Source organism: Lithobates pipiens, unplaced genomic scaffold (assembly GCF_037356315.1).
Source record: "Lithobates pipiens isolate NorthernLeopardFrog02 unplaced genomic scaffold, aLitPip1_a1.2 Scaffold_1, whole genome shotgun sequence".
NCBI classification, from domain to species: Eukaryota; Metazoa; Chordata; class Amphibia; order Anura; family Ranidae; genus Lithobates; species Lithobates pipiens.
This window is the reverse complement of record NW_027507685.1, coordinates 180,334,456-180,351,844: the sequence shown is the minus strand read 5'-3', so window position 1 is coordinate 180,351,844 and position 17,389 is coordinate 180,334,456. Positions and strand designations below refer to the sequence as shown.

Genomic DNA, 17,389 nt, shown 5'->3' with positions numbered 1-17,389 from the left:
ATAGGAATTCCAGGGAAAATGGCTGCTGAAGCTCCCCAGGGGAATCTATAGCTTTCCTAAATCCAAGATGGCCACCGGAACGGCGCCATGAGGTGAAAAGAAGCAAAAAAATAAAAAACGAACTGCCTGCTGACACACAGACATCCTCCACAAAAACTGCCTTTTTTGGACCCCCAGACCTGGACCAGGACTGAACAGTAACCGCACAGAGCCCCACAGGTGAGAAACAGCGACCCACCCACACACCGCCCGCAGCGCATGCAGACACCTCCCTCAGAGGGGGGGGGGGGTGATAGGGACTTGGGAGAGAAGATAAGGAGGTGAGGTGGCCCCAAATCGACCCCCCAGGGAATGCCCGGCTGCTCCCCCCACCGAAGCAGGGAGAGCCGTACTTAAAGTGGTTGTATACTCGAATTTTTAACTTTTACCTACAGGAAAGCCTATAATAAGGCTTACCTGTAGGTAAAAAAAATATCTCCTAAACCTGTACAGTTTAGGAGATATTCCCCTCGGTATGCGCCGCTGACTGCAGCGGCGCATGCGCACAAGGGGCTTCTCGGCCTGAAAATCCGGCAGTGGCCGGAATGAAATCTCCCGCGCGCATGCGCGGGAGTGATGATATCGCGGCTCCGGCCACTCACAGCGCCGGAGCCGCGATACCCGGAAGAAACGCTGAGGGAGCATGTCAGCTCCCTCGGCGTGGATCGGGCCAGATGTCGGGGCCTCGTTCTAAGGTAAGTATTTCATAATGAGCTAGTATGCGGTGCATACTAGCTCATTATGCCTTTTGCTTTGCAGGTTTAAAAAAGAAAAAAAAAAAATTTGCGGGTTTACTACCGCTTTAACAGTCCAGAAGAGCTGGGAGACATTCCGTGGTAGCCAACTCCTGCGCAGTTACAGGGAAGGTTACTGGCCCGGTATACTGTGATCCAGAAATCAGTAGCCCGGTCATATGTATACCCGGAGCATTGAAGCTCACCAACCACCTCTGGAGTATGAGGTATGTCGTGGCCTGCCGAGCCATAGCTACGGCCTGCTCACGCTCGATGGCCGGACTGGAGAGACTACAAGGATTTCATTAACCAGCCTGTCACCCAACCGGCAGTTGATAGAAGATCTCAGGATCTCTCATCTTGCGCAAAAAGCAGCAAACCTGCAGTAAAAACATGGACCGAGAGGCCCGCAGGGTTTCCTATGTAATTTTCCTTGCTAGGCAAAATAAAAACTGAAGCTGCTAGGAGCAGTGGGAAGGGTTGATAGCACCCCCCCCCCCCGGGATTACAGTTCTGTGTATTGTGTAACAATTTTGCCTAGTTTCTCCTAACGGCAGGCTATACAACCCATTTAGTTACAGAGAGGAGCTGTGTCGGTCGGTGAATATAAGAGAAATATTACATTGCAGAACAGACTAGAAGATTTAGCCAGAAGGTCTAATCTGGGTTTCAGAGGATTACTTGAATCAATTACAGATCTTCAACTATAACAGCTCTCCAACCAGGTATACCGGTGAAAAGATTGGAAATAGACAGAATACACAGAGCTCTTACACCCAAAAAAGCTGATGCCCCCCCAGAGATATTATTGCAAAATTTCACTTTTACAGAACCAAAGAACACATTTTATATGCAGCAAGGGAAAAAAACAACTCAACTTTTCAAGGTCACAATTTTCAGCTATTTGCAGACCTCACCCAATTAACAATATCCAAGAGAAGAGAAATGAAACCCCAATTGTTGGAACGTCAACGTCATTCTATCAAATATCAATGGGGCTTCCCATTCTCTCTATGTTTTTTAGCACTCCAGGACCTCAACCTAATCGATGGGAAGCCTGTAACCTCCGCTTCAAGAAGGAGATCAGCTTCTGCCTCTTCCCTCCGAAATACACCACTATCTGAGTCAAGAAATGGTAATACCCATACACACAAAAGAGGACGATTCACACCCGCACAACAAGGAAAAGAATAGATCTCATGGATTGATGAATTCTCCTCAGAATCAGTATCTACCTGTTCCTGATTGAGGCTACACATTGTGGGAAATAGTAATGAATTTGAATTACTGAATTTATCCACTGAACTTATAACATACCATCTCTTAATTTATCAGTAAACAGTTAAAACGCAGGATAACCTATTTGTCATTACTATATTATCCTAACGCTTCAACATATGTCTTTATTTAAAGGACAATCTTATTATTTTGATTTACACTTTTTTTTCTTTTCTTTTCTTTTCTCTCAACCCTAACCACTTCCTAGTAAAGAAGTAAGGACACTGACAAGCTGATTATTATTTTTACTTCTTTCTTTTTATCTTTTTTTTTTTTATTCCTTTTTATCCCCTTGACAACCTTTTTCTCTACTCGATGTCCGCGGGGACTAGGTCAAATAGACAATGTGTCTTGACGACTGGTAAGTATAATGCACTGTCTAGTTTGCCATGGCTCCTTTAAATGTTTTATCCTTAAATGTACAAGGTTTAAATGTACCGCAGAAGGGTATAAAAGCATTTTGATCATTTCATACTAAAAAAAGCACACGTGTGTTTGCAAGAAACTCATTTTACTCCAACCTCAACTCCTAAATTTTTCAACACCTCTTACCCACAGGTATACACAGCATCAGCGCTCACTAAAAAAACCAGGCACGCTTATTGCATTCCATCGTACTACTCCATTCACTAAGCACGTGGAAATCAAAGATCCAGAGGGTCGTTACATAATTCTAACGGGGTATATTATGGAAACAGCTGTAACTGTGGTCTCTTACTACGCGCCAAATTATCAACCTATACCCTTTTTATCACACCTATTCCAAGTTATTAATAACCATAAAATGGGGTATATTTTTGTGTGCGGAGACTAACCAGGTTGTCTTTCCGTTTCTGGACAGAACCCCATACACCTCTGCACGAGCTCACGACAAAAACACTTTAGCTCAGCTCCTTTCTAGACACAATCTTATTGACTCTTGGAGAGAATCTAACCCAACAAAAAGAAATTACACATTTTTCTAACCCTCGCCAAATGTTTAGTCTCATAGATCACATATTTATAACAAAAGGGATGGTACCTGAAATAATCACTTCCAACATTATTGCCATACCTTGCTCTGATCATAATGCTGTCTTTACCTCGGTGGCTTCTGTTGTACCCAAGGGGCATGACCCAACATGGTATCTTCCAAACATACTTCTTAAACACCCCTCACACTGCCTTAAAATTCAACAGGCTCTAAAAAAGATTATCTAATAATACACAACACCAATAATGACATTTCCTCACTAATGCTATGGGAGGCACACAAACCAGTTTTATGAGGAGTAATACAATGTTAAACAGGAGAACTTAAGCGTGAACGCATAAAGCTCACACGACAACTAGAGACAGAATTCAATACATCCTTCCTTGACTTTCAGAACATTCCTACCTCTAAGGCAAAAACTCACTTAGAAAAAGAACGCCTAGAATACGACCTCTTTCTAACAGAATCAGCTGATAAATCTCTATGTAGAACCATACATACATTTTATAAGAATTCCAACAAACCAGGCACTTACTTAGCAAGGGCACTAAATTCTATTAATAAAAACTTTAGACCTATTAGACTTAAAATAGCAGACAATATATACACTAGTAATCCCCTTAAAATTGTACAAAAATTCAATACTCATTTGAAAACATTATATACAGAATACAACTCATTTAATACTGATACTGCTGACTCCTTCTCAAATATAAATCTGCCCCAAATGACTGATTCCCAAATATCATCACTAGAAAAACCCATTTCTGGGGATAAAGTAACAACAGCTATTAAAACACTAAAATTAAACAAAAGGCCTGGACCGCATGGTTTCTTAGCTCTTTATTATCGTACTCTATCGGATACTATCTCCCCCTCGCTAGATGAAGCATTCAATGACTTATTAAAAGACAAATCCTTTAGACAAGAATCACTGTTAGCAACCATATGTATGATACCTAAACCACAATCGGATGATACCTTAAGTTCAAACTACCGCCCTATTTCCATGCTAAATATAGACATCAAGATCTTAGCAAAAGTCCTAGCTTCACATTTAAATATGATCATTGGTACCCTGGTGCATCGAGGCCAAGTGGGCTTCATACCTTTTCAACAGGCAGGAGATAATGTGCAATGAGCGACCCTTTTAGCACATATTGCTAAAAAGCGACGTATCCCCGCCTGCTTTCTCTCACTTGACATAAAGAAAGCTTTTGACTCCATTTCATGGCTCTATCTAAAATATACACTACAGAAATGGGGATTTGGCCCAAATTTTATAAAATGGATAATTGCATTTTATAACAAACCAAGAGTCTACGTCAAATATGTAGGTTATAAATCCAACCTTTTTAACATAGAAAGAGGCACAAGACAAGGATGCCCTCTTTCTCCTTTGTTATTCGCCCTTTTAATAGAACCACTTGTGCAATCAATCAGATCAAACCCAAGTATAACTGGAATCAAAATGGGAGGTTACCAACATAAGCTCTGCCTTTTTGCAGACGACATGCTCCTATTCCTTTCCTCCCCACAAATATCAGGCCCAAATCTAATCCCAACCCTTAATAAATTTGCCAATATTTCTGGCTTACATATAAACCCCAAAAAATGCCTTGCGCTAAATGTCTCTCTCTCAAACATAGAACTAAATTCGGCAAAAATTTGTCTTCCCTATACATGGTCGGCCAAATCAATCCCATATTTAGGAATACACCTAACAGCATCCTTAGAGGATCTATTTAAAGTCAACTATCCCCCAATTTTTAAAAAACTTACAAACTTATTGAATTCATGGTCACATCTTCCACCATCATGGTTCGGAAGAATCAACTCAGTAAAAAGGACGATACTACCGAAACTACTTTATTTAGAGTACTACCAATCCCAATCCCAGCTCATCACTTAATACTACAAAGAAAAGGTTAGGTCATTTATATGGGGTTCATCCAAACCAAGAATCCAGATGCATACACTTTATCTCCCTAAGCTTAATGGTGGTCTAGGCTGCCCCAATTGTGCTCATTATTATAGGGCTGCGCATATAGCAAGCCTTACTAAATACCATGCTTATCAAGAAGCTCCATTATGGGTATCAATTGAAGCCACAGACCGTGACCCTATACCAATATCTAATCTATTATAGATCTCATCAAAAGATCGAAAAGACTTAAGGAATCCTATCACCAAACATTATATAGCCCTTTGGGATAGATTAAAAAAAAAGTAGTCATCTACAATCTTTACACAATCCGCTATTGTCTTTTTATAAAAACCCCGCGTTCTATCCAGCGTGGGTATCCCCTAAATCTTTCAAAGAATGGACATCCTGAAATGTTCTAAATATGTATAAATTCATACATTCCTCGTCATTTATCCCTTTCGCAACTCTTTGTGAAAAGTACGGTTTACCACAATCGGAAATATTTAGATATCTCCAAATTAAAAATTTCTATACACCATTAGTAAGTACAACATCCTCAACACCTATGTCTGGTTTTGAAAACATTTGTGAGAAAAATCCACACGCCAGAGGTATAATATGTACAATATATTCTCACTTACTAGTCTATTCTAGTAAAAATAAACCACCTTATGTCCGGAAATGGGAAGAAGACCTGGAGTGCACACTTGATACATAAGATTGGAACCAAATCTGGTCCACAATTAAAACAGCTTCCCCTAACATATTAGCGGTTGAAGCTAATTATAAAGTGATGACAAGATGGTATCAGGTTCCAGCCAGAGTAGCAAAATATGTACAAAATTATCCGGCACATTGTTTCCGAGGTTGTTCAGATTTGGGCACTTATTTTCATATCTGGAGGTCATGTCCAGTGGCTCAAACATTTTGGAAGGAAATATTTAAAATAGCAACTAAACTGCTTGGTATAACAGTTCCTGTTGATCCAACAATAGCTTTACTCAACTTGAAGCCTGACTTCATAACGCATTCCCAATTTAAACTGTTAGTGTATCTCTTCACAGCAGCTAAATAAACCTTAACAAAAGCTTGGAAAACACCGTCATTAGCTCCGAATGAAGTAAAAGCCAAAATGAATTGCTTCACGACCAATGCCAAGATGATAACTATTGAAATGGACACGATCCCCAAATTTGAAAAGATATGGCAACCTTGGATTACTTATGCATTACCAACTATAGACAAAAATGTATTGCTGCCATGGTAGATTAAACGGTAAGTAACAGTCGTTGATTCACTTTAACTTAGGTCACAGCAGTGTCTCTCGGCCTAGCCACGCGGACTCTTCTTCTCTTCTTTTTTCCTTACTTTTCTCTCTCTTCTTCCCCCACCTTTCCCCTATCACCTTTTATTAATTTTCCTCATATTCTACCTCCTTTTATGAATGTGAAGCTCCAATCTTTATCCAAATAATAATATCTCTGGTTACTCAAACTAACAGGACAATGATCTTAATATATCTCACATTTCTAATTCTTTTTTTTCTCTCTCGAAATAAAGTGTTAAACACTCCTTCTCTTTATTTTTCATTATTTTTCTTTTTATCATTCATTATAAATTGTCTTGTTTCATTTTATTGCAAATAATTTCATATTTTTATATTAACCAAGGAGCTTCCTTTCATTGAACATGTTGTAATCTATTTGTTATTTGTATATATTCCTTTGTACTCCAATAAAATACTTTTGACAAGAAAATGGTGGAAGGGGGGGGGGGGCGGGTGGAGAGCAGTGTTTGCCATAATTAACCATGTACTGTGCTAGCAGATGTCATTATCATTTGTCAACCAGATTTGAACACTGTCTGCTCCAAGAAAAGATTAAAGATGTAGAAGCTTGCTTTCTTCACCGTATGTTAATGAGAGGAAGCTCAGCATGCCCTAAGGCTCTCTATTGGAACAGCCTCACCTTGAACTTCAGAAATGCTTGCAGTCTGCCATGACATCTTCTCCAAGGGAGGGGGGGGGGAGAGCAGAGAGGAGAGCTGCAGATGACAGAGGCATGTAAACTAACCAGTGTTAGGGCTCAGCAGCCATGATAAACTGCGGTCAGTTTACAGGGGGGAGGGCATAGCCAGGCAGGATCAGCCAGGCATTTCAGGAGTTAGAAGGGGCCAAATTACACAGCACAAGCACGGTGCTATATAACATGCTTTACAAGAACATGATCCAATTTATTTTTTAGGGTTACAAACACTAAGTCCCTTTATATTCTGGGTTTACCTTTACCTTGAGGTATACAGATAGGTACTGGGTGAAATCAACTCTTGAAGGGGAAAAAGCACTTATTGGATGTTGTGAGCACAAGTACTATTCATAATGTGAGAGCACAACTTGAATGAGAATGCAGCACAGAGTGGAGGTGTTTTAATTAATCATGGTGATGAAGATTTTGGAAGTGGATGACTGATCACAAAGACAATTATAAAGGACTTTGTCACTCATGGTGTATGGGAATTTACATATCGGGCAGAGTTGATTATATAGGAAGGTTCGTTATAATGAGTTTCACTAGAGGAGCACTGCACTATTTGTGAGAGTTGTTTTTTTTTTTTGTTTTATAGTATGCGAAACACATTATTGGTAGTGGCAAGCTTTACCAATTAGCCCTTATTAGGGTGAGTAATAGCAGAGCAAAAGAAATATCACATATAATTGTATCATCAGTCTGTATTGTGTGTCGTCAGATTAGATTTAAGTATTTTTATACCCAACTCCATGTTTTAGTGAACTTTATAGCAGTTGTAAAAAAGAAAAAAAAAAAGAAAAAGAAAATCCTGCAAGGCAATGTCATAATTACAAAGTTGCAACAGTTGGCTGGGTGGGGAAAAAAAACACAATCCTGTTAAAAAAGAAATAAATAAAAGCATACAATCCCATTTACTATTTTCCCTGGATCAACTTAACCTATAAATGTTAGTACATAGTTATATTATGTACATTTAAGTAAAAATACAGGCCTTTTTTTGCATCGCATACAAGACACACATTATGATAGACTTACCTTAGAATGAAGCCCTCCAGTGCCGTGATGTCAGCGCTAAGACAACTGACATCTTCCCGCGGTCTTCCTTTCGGGTTCGTGGCCTCCGGCTACATGAGTGTCTGGGGATACTAAGATGTCAGTCCCGCGTATGCGCGCAGGAGCTGTAATTTCTGGCACGGGCTGTGAAGGTCCGGCACTGTGGAAGTTTAGGAGATATTCACAGTACCTACAGGTAAGCCTTACTATAGGCTTGCGTGTAGATACAAGTGGTGTAACAGAGTTTAGAACCTCATTAAATAGTTTATTTAGACAAAACAAACTATTTCCTTCACTAACACATGCAGTGGCTGTCAGCTCTGTGTGAACTGTACCTAGTCTCAACTAATCCAAGGAAGCCTTATATTCATTCAGAAAACACAAAGCTTCCCATGAATGACTGAGCAGTTTCCCACCCAACTTTTGTTCTGGGAGCAGGGCAGGAACTTCCTTTCCCACTGCTGCAACACAGCGGTCTATAATGTATGGCTGAGGCAATATACAGTTGATAAAGAGCTGCAAGCCCCTGTATGTGTTAGTGAAGGAAATTGATTGTTTGACCAGCTTGGTGTGAACTATTTAAAGTTCACTAAAACATGGAATTAGGCTTTACATAAAATAAAAAAGACAAATATCGAAATATATTAAGGGAATATTATCCTGTTGTAACCACTGAAAACTGTACTGTAACTCTACTGCTGTGGAACTATTTACTACTGGTAGTTATCACTGGAACAAGTTCCAAGGAGGTGATGCACTTTGAAGTATAATTGTAGTCTTCTAGCGAACTATACATAACAATGGTGTCATTGACATTATAATACCAATACTACCCCCATTTGGATGATCTTACCTTAAATGGTTACTGCTCGGCCATTCTTGACAATGATCTGTCTGCAGATGGCCTGGACAACTTCAGATGTGGTACCCTGGCCACCAATATCTGGAGTGTGCATCTGTGAGGAATGCCAAAATATGACATTTGTAACTAAAAAGGTAACACATTTTTTCTATAGATAAAAAACATGGCTACCAACAACCTTTTCTGCTGAGAAAATTGATTTTTGTATGTAAACTTTCTAACAGTAGTTGACATAATCACACAGCATTGACATTACCATACAACACACCCACCCACACAGATTTAACTGGATGGACTGGTATCTTTATTCAACCTTACAAATTATATGTAGCAGTTTATAAAAACAGTTTGCTGCGCTTAGTGTTAATTAAGTTCTTACACACACATATACATCTGATACAAACCCAATTAGTGATGATATAAAGTGCTTGTGCTTAAATGACGTATCTATGTGCAGATGTGCTCAAACTGGGTGCCCCACATGGATGTGCACTCACCCCTAGATTTTGACCACCTATGGCTAATATGGTCTCCTAAGCGTGTGGGGATACCTATGTAGAAGTCTGTTGACTGACATCTCATGCATAGAAAAACCTCATATAGATGGATGGAAATTACAAAAGAAGGTCCTCATTGTGCAACACCATTACAAATGAGTTTATTTGGTAAAAGACAATAAAATATTTCCACTTACATTTAAAAGTGCCTATAGTCCTGGCACCCGGCATGTTTAGGTGATTAAATTATTGGATAATTGACCCATTCATGGGAAACACCATGCTCTCTGCACCCTGGGTCCCCCTGCAAACTTTCAACGTCAACGGACAATGTTTGAATCCTACTGCTAGGATGGTGGTCTCCTGCCTTGTTCTCTCTTGTTTTCAAAAAAGCTAATAACGGACAACCAAATGACTTAGATCAATGATTCAAACAGCTGAAATCCTCATTGGACAAACAAATATGCACATAGTGGGACATTGTCACATTAGATCAATATACTGGTGACAAGATCACACCTAGGAGCCTCAGATGGGACTTAGGTCCAAATGAATGGAATGTCTGACCAACATCTTACAGATGAATGGTTGACATTTCTCAACCAAACAAAAACTGCTGGGGATTATTATACATAGGAGGAAATGTAAATTGCAAAATATTGAACAAACAATTGCTGCATTAAAGGGACTGATGTTCCCTTTCATGAATTCTGTAGAATTCAAAGAGAAACAATCAAAACTACTAGAGGCAGTACAAAAAATAAAGAAATTAAAAACGTACACCAGAGACAAAAAAGATTAAGCCACTAATAAAATATATAAATGGCAAGAGAATATGAATGGAGACACAGAGGGTAATCCAGTAGAATCCATACATGTTCAAGTTACAAGACAGCTTCTCAAGGCCTCAACCAACAAATACACATACTTCTCAACGGCAATACCAACCCCCAATGGGAAGAGTAAATTCACCACATTACCCTATTCCCACACAAAATGGATTCAAACTTCTATAGCATGACCAACATCACCCACCAATTCCTACAGAGGCCCACCAGCCCACTCTAGACCATGGAGGGGAAAAGGCAGAAGAAGAGGTAGAGGAAAAAAACAAAATCAAATCAAAATAATCAAAACAACCAATACCACTACACAAGAGAATCACAGTGGGAGGAGGGGGGGAGTGGAGGGAATGGAAAGAACCATACAAACCATACCCAAATACCCACAATCCACCACCCCAGTGGGTACAGATGTACTGAAGCGCATCAGAAGACAGAAACGATGGTGCGGGGGGGGGGGGGAATTGCGTAAAAAGGAAAAGGGAAAATTAGGAGAGGGGGTCTTCAATCTGACAAGATATCACACTAACGGACATGTGCACCCATTAAGAATATGGATAAATTTGAAACATTTTTGGACCTGCAGAAATTTGGGAGGAAACAATATAAAAAAAAAAATGTTATCCACATTTTGCCACTAAGGAAGCTACCACTAAAGTGTTACCACCTGAAAAGTATATATATATAGTGGTTTATGTAATAAATCTACATTTAACCCAAAACATCTGCACACCAGTTTATAGATGTGTTAAAAAAATGGCAGAAGCAGATATAAGAGAAATTCCAATACAAAAAGAATTTAGGGACAAACCAATCTGGGAAGGGATTAGAACAATAGAACAAAGGCATAACGTTGTAATTCGCCCAACAGCCAAAAGGGGGGGGGGGGGGGGAGTATTGCCATATTAAAGTCGATTATGACACAGAAAAAGCACATATTTTGAGTGATGAAAGCACTTATAAAAAGCTTACTAACAATCCTACTCGGAATTTAAAATTCCAATTACAAGAATTAGTGAATAATACAGGGGACAACAACATTCTTAACAAGAGAAAAAAAAGATATTTAGTTCCAGATACCCCCATAATGCCGGTGCTTAATCAAGTCCCAAAAATACATAAGAATGCAGCCAAACCTCCAAGCAGGCCAATATTGAGTGGTATAAATAAACTATTCTGTTGATTGGGAGAGTATATAGATGTTTTTCTCCAACCCCTAGTGGCGAAAAGCTCATCCTATTTAAAAGACCGCAAAGATGTCATCAACCATTTACAACACATTGAAATCAATGAGAACAGCATCTTGGTAACAATAGATGTTGAGGAAAGGAAAATTAGGGAAGGGGAGTATACAATTTTCCGTTTTCCTGTCGCATCATGGCAGCATACACCTAAAGGGAATAACTCGCAAAACTGGGTGGGTATGAGCAGAAAAGACGTTTATTTAAAAGGAATTGAGGAATTGGACTGAATAATTGCTCTCACGAATTCCACCGTGGACAGCCTAGCGGAGTCCACTTTGTAGTGAGATATAAAAGTGCTTTTTGAAGACCATGTGGCTGCTTTGCACATAGTATCTGAAGAGACCCTGCAGTAGGCCGGCCTGGAAGTCTCCATCGCCCTTGTACAATGCGCCCTTAAGCCCTCAGGTACTTGAGTTTGGTTAGACGAGTAAGCTCTCTTTATGACTTTTACCAGCCATGTTGCGATGCGGGAAGTTTCTGCCTGTCCTCTCCTAGAGCCGTGAGGGATAACTAGATTTTTATTCCGCTTCTCTGAGTTTACTGGTTCTTGAGAGGTAAGCCAGAATATTGGATTTGACATCAAGTGGATGTGGGTTCCCCTGTTCTGTGGAAAGAGTGGGAAGGCATATTTCCTGATTAAAATGAAGGGAGGATGCCACTTTCGGGATGAAGCGATCTGAAGATTTCAGAACTTCCTTGTCTGGGTAGATGGTTAGGTATGGTTCTTTTGCCATTAGTGCATGCATTTCCAAGACCCTTTTGGCTGATGTAATCGCTATGAGGAAGGTGATTTTGAGGGTTAGATCCCATAGAGAGGCTACCTCAACTGGAAAGAATGGTTCACGGGATAGGAAATCCAGCACTGCCGAAAGATCCCAAGTTGGAAAGGAGGGTTTTCTGGGAGGTCTTAATTTTAGACAGGCCTTCTGGAACTGAGAAATAAGAGGCTCCTGTGCCAACTTCACACCTCTTATAGCTGATAGAGCTCATACATGCACTTTCAGGGTATTTGACCCAAGACCTATGTCGAGACCAAGCTGCAGGAACTCCAGGATCTGAGCAACTGTTGGGGATGAAGTGTCCCAGGCTTGTTGTGCGATCGAGAGGAACTTGTCCCAGACTTTCTTGTAGGTGTTATTTGTGGTAGCCCTTCTGGCTTGAAGAAGAGTGTTTATCACTTTCTGGGAGCAGCCGTGAGCTATAAACCTAGCCCTTTCAGTCTCCAGACTGTCAGGTGTAATTTTTCCGGGTATGGATGGAGGAGTTGACCCTGAGAGAGTAGATCCGCTGTCATGGGAAGCGGCAATGGTTCTGCTGTATTCAACTGAAGCAGGGTTGTGAACCATGGCCTCCTCGGCCAAAAGGGCAGGACTGCTATTACTGTAGAACTTGAGTTCTTGAGTCTGAGTAGAAGCCTCTGTAAGATTGGTGTTGGTGGAAAAAACATAGCTTAGGCAGAAGTTCCAGTTATGTTGCAAACAGTCCGTGCCTTCTGCAGAAGGAAAGGGAATTCTCGCCAGGTACCTCTGGACACTTCGCGTTGTTCGGGCCCGCTGCCAGAACGATATCTGGAACCCCCCCCCCCCCCTCAAGTTTTTGTTATCAGGGAAAAAGCTTGGTGGCTTAAGGCTCATTCGTCGTTGGATACAAATTCTCGGCTCAAGGTGTCGGCTATTTGATTCTGGACACCTGGCACATATGTTGCCCTCAGACTGGCTAGATTCAGCTGTAACCATTCGAAGACTGGTCAGACTTCTTGCAACATGGAGCGACTCCTGGTGCCTCCTTGCCTGTTGATATAGGCCACTGCCACTCGATTGTCCATTCTCAGTAGAACTTCCTTCCCTTCCAGGTAGGGGCTGAAAGCTAGTAGTGTTTTGAATGCCGCTCTCATCTCTAATATGTTGGAAACCACATTGTGTGTTTTGAACGGCCAATGAGCTTGAACTGCGTGGTGACAGTAGTGTGCTCCCCATCCCTCTATGCTGGCATCCGAAGTGATTACTTCTTGAGAAGGAAGGACTACGCGTTTGCACCTCTTTAGATTGTGTGATCTGGCCCACCACCAGAGTGTTTGCTTCACCTCCTTCTGAATCACTATTGGCTGGGTCATTGACACGCCATTCCATTGTTTTAGAAATGATGTTTGAAGAGGCCTGGTGTTCCATTGGGCCCATTGGATCATTGGAATAGTTGCTGAGAATGACCCTAGAATACTAAGACATTCCCTGGCGGGAATTGGTGGTGGCTGTGAGTAGTCTTTGCTTTCTGTATCAGGATGGGATCTTTCTCTTCTGGGAGTTCTACCGTGTTGAGGCGGGTGTCCAGTTCTGCGCCCAAAAAGATCATTCTCTGCGTGGGACTTCCCCCAGTTTATCAGCCACCCGAATTTCTGTAGGGTGGAGATTAGGATTGCGCGATGTAGTAGGAGGAAGTGTCGGCTATCTGCAAGCTGAAGGATGTCGTCTAGATAGTGGTGAACTCTTAGGCCTTGCTCCCTTAATAGGGCTATTACTGGGAGTAAGACTTTTGTAAATGTTCTCGGAGCGGTGGAGATTCCGAATGGGAGACTTTGAAATTGGAAATGTTGATGGCCTATTAGAAAGCGGAGAAATTTCTGAAATGAGGTGTGAATGGGAACATGCAAGTATGCGTCTTGTAAATCGATGGAGAGCATCCAATCTCCTATGTTGATGGCCTGGAGAACTGTCTGCAGGCTCTCCATTTTGAATGCTTCTACTTGGATTAGGCAATCGTGTCTTTAAGTCCATGACAGGACGTAGGTCCCCTGTTTTTTTTCTTTACCAGCAATAGAGGAGAATAGAATCCTTTCCCTCTTTGTGGTAGTGGAACTTCCATCATGGCTTGTTTCTGGATGAGACCTTGAACATATTCGTTCAGTAGCAACCTCTTTCCTCGAGATGCCAGTAATTTTGTTACACGGAAGTGGTCCTTTGGTTGCTTTCGGAACCTCCATTTGTGACCGAATTGGACAGTCACCACTGCCCATGGATCCTTTATTGCCTCCGCCCATACCTGCTTGAACCACCTGAGCCTGGCTCCTACTACAGCTGGTTGGGTGGGCGCACCTTCAAAAAGACTTTTGATCCCCTGTTAGCTTTCTGGAGCTTGAGGAAGGATGATTGAGGGTTCTTCCAGTTCCCCCTATACTCTCTGCCAGGTCTGTAGGATCTTGCCTCCCTATATTTGTTGGGGAGGTTTCGCCTGGAGGCTGGCAGCCTTCGCTGTTTAGACCTTCTATCCGAAGGGATAAGACCCCATTTTCCACCGGTAACTTTTGAAATGGCTGAGTCTAGTTTTTCTCCGAAGAGATTCACCCCATCAAAAAGAATCTTACACCAATTTGACTTTGAGGATGGATCCGCTGACCAGGGTTTCAGCCAAAGTGCCCTTCTGGCCATTACTGAGCTCAGCATTACCCTTGATGTAGATTTTATTATGTCTACAGAGGCTTCTGCGACAAAATCGCCTGCAAGAGACAGTTCTGGGAGGGCGGAGATTACTTTATCTTGCTCCACTCCTTCTGATACCAGCTTCTCGGCATTGGAAGACCAGTTGGAAATAGCCCTACCGACAGCTGCTAGCGCCACAGCTAGTGCCTACATGCGCCCCCTGCTGATAGGTAGGATCTTTTAAGATGTAAGTAGATTTTTCTATCCAGCACATCCTTAAATGTAACTGCATCTTCAATTGGGAGTGTCACATGTCTGGCAAGACGCATCAGAAAAGAGTCCACCACTGGTGGAGTCACTAATGGGGTGACGTTAGGCTCTTTCAGGGGGTAAAGCTTTGCTAACCTGTTAGTTAGACTGATCATCTTTTCTGGTTTTTGCCATTCCTCTTTAATTAGATCCTCAAGCTCATCAATAAATGGGAAGGTCTATGGATCTTTTTTGAGATTTGGAAAATATTTCCTCACTTTTTGAGGAGTTTCTTTTTCCTCCACCCAATCGATCGCTTCCTTTACTGATTTAATGAAGGGTTCGATCAGTGCGAAGTCGAAGCCGCTAAATGTGTCTATGTCATTGTTATCCGATGAGGAAGGAGCAGCAGATGAGGTACCTTGCAAAGGTCTGCTAGTTTCTGGCCCTGCGATCTGGAGAGGCGATTCTTTGGCTGGATCGCTAGGTTCTAATTCCCTGTCTTTGGTTGCTTCATTGAAGCATGAACGACAGGCCAGCCTATCTGGAAGTGCTATTGCGCCACAAATCCAGCATGATTTCCCAGATGGACAGACTACGAGCGCGAGAAGAATGCCTGCGCGTAGGGGGTCTCCTGTGGTAGGAGTGGCCATGTCGAGAGTAGGATCCTAATCGATTCCTCCTGTGACCTCCACTCTCCCTGCACCTTGAACGGCTTTTGCCATTGTCTCGGTTTTGTCTGTGACTTGAGCGACTCCGTCTTGAGTGCGATGATCTGGATGACCTGATAGGACTCTGCAATTTAGACAGCGTTAGTGACAGGCTCTCTTTTTCCTCTTCGTACTTACCAAGTCGACCCTTCTTACCTATTAGACTGGCGATGGTCTGCTGGGGCAGCGGCCTCCATGAGGAGTGATTCCTAAAAACGAACGAAAGTCAGTGTGCAAAAAGGCAGGTAGGGAGATATGCAGAGTTGCAAGGGAAGAATACCCAAGAAATGAAGAAAAACTGACCTTAAGCTCTGAGGGAAACAAGGAATAAGATGTAGCAATAAACGATCGAAAAAGTCTGAAAACTTTCTTATTTGAAATGCAGCAGCAGCCACAGTACACAATGGAAAGTGTTTTTTTTTTTTTTTTATTATTATCGCCACGCCGTCCGCAGCGCCGCCGTCATCTCGCGCATGTGCAGAAGTGTCCCGCGACGTCCGGCGCCATTTTGGAAGCTGGCAAACAGATAGAGAGGCGAGGTACTGGCCGCCCTCGCATGCGCTGAAGAGCCTGAACGTTCAGAGCCTGGAGAGAGGAGAGAGGAACTACAGAGCTCAGCAACTGGAAAGAGTACAGAACCTTGGAAAAAAAAAAAACACAGGTTGGGGGCCGCTGCATGATAAATCTATTTAAGATTTGTAAAATAAGAATGATACCCCTGAGACCATCAGAGTGGGGATTCCTCAGTTAAGCTCATTTAGAGGCTGTACAGGTAGGACTTCCACCCAGTAGAGGCTTGAACCTAGCTGGGGCGATAGCGGTAAGGGGTGATGTCCGGTCTTGTTGTCAGGTGAGGAAAAAGAGGAGAAAATACTGAGGCAAGGGCCCTCTCAAGATTTAATAGTCATGCGGTCCTATCAGGTTGCGGAGGCGGAGCCATAACCCATAGGTGTATGCTGCCATGATGCGACAGGAAACAGTGTGTCCAACTATTTTAGAATGGCACACAACAAAGACCCAGCTGGACTATACTTTTATGCAATTGACACCATTAACAGACACTGGAGGGGCGCCAATATGCTAAGGGGCGCTCATTAACTAAATTAAAAATGTTGTTTTCTAAAATAACAAACATGTCATACTTACCTTCTTTGTGCAATGGTTTTGCATAGAACAATGCAGGTTCTCCTCTTCTGGGGTCCCCCGCCAGCGTTCCTGCCTCCTCCAGAGTTCTTGCTTTGGGGGCGCTCATGCAGGCTCAATCCGGAGTTGCTGTGTGCATCTATTGACACACAGTGCAGCTCAGCCCCACCCCTGCTCTCTGATCACAGGATTCCATTGATAGAAGAAAAAGCCAATGGCCCCTGCTGCTGCCTGGCCATCCGTGAAAGAGGAGAGAGAACAGAATTGCTGCTGCAGACATACACAGCACTGAATCGAGATGGGTTTCAGGTATTTAAGGGGGCTGGGGGGAGCGGACATTGGAAGTGTTTTTTTACCACTAGTTCCGTCAATATCAATATGTGACTGTTCTGATTTAT

The 17,389-nt window shown here is 42.1% G+C and overlaps 1 protein-coding gene across 2 annotated transcripts in view; it reads right to left on the bottom strand.

Moving 5' to 3' along the window:
• The window catches only part of IDH3G (isocitrate dehydrogenase (NAD(+)) 3 non-catalytic subunit gamma), a 188,325-nt gene that overhangs the window by 3,451 nt on the left and 167,485 nt on the right, over nucleotides 1-17,389 (bottom strand). For both annotated transcript variants that reach the window (XM_077478977.1, XM_077478979.1), the window contains one exon: nucleotides 8,885-8,987. In XM_077478977.1, the coding sequence (XP_077335103.1) occupies nucleotides 8,886-8,987 (102 nt within the window). In that variant the 3' untranslated portion in view covers nucleotide 8,885. The remainder of the gene's footprint in view (nucleotides 1-8,884; nucleotides 8,988-17,389) is intronic.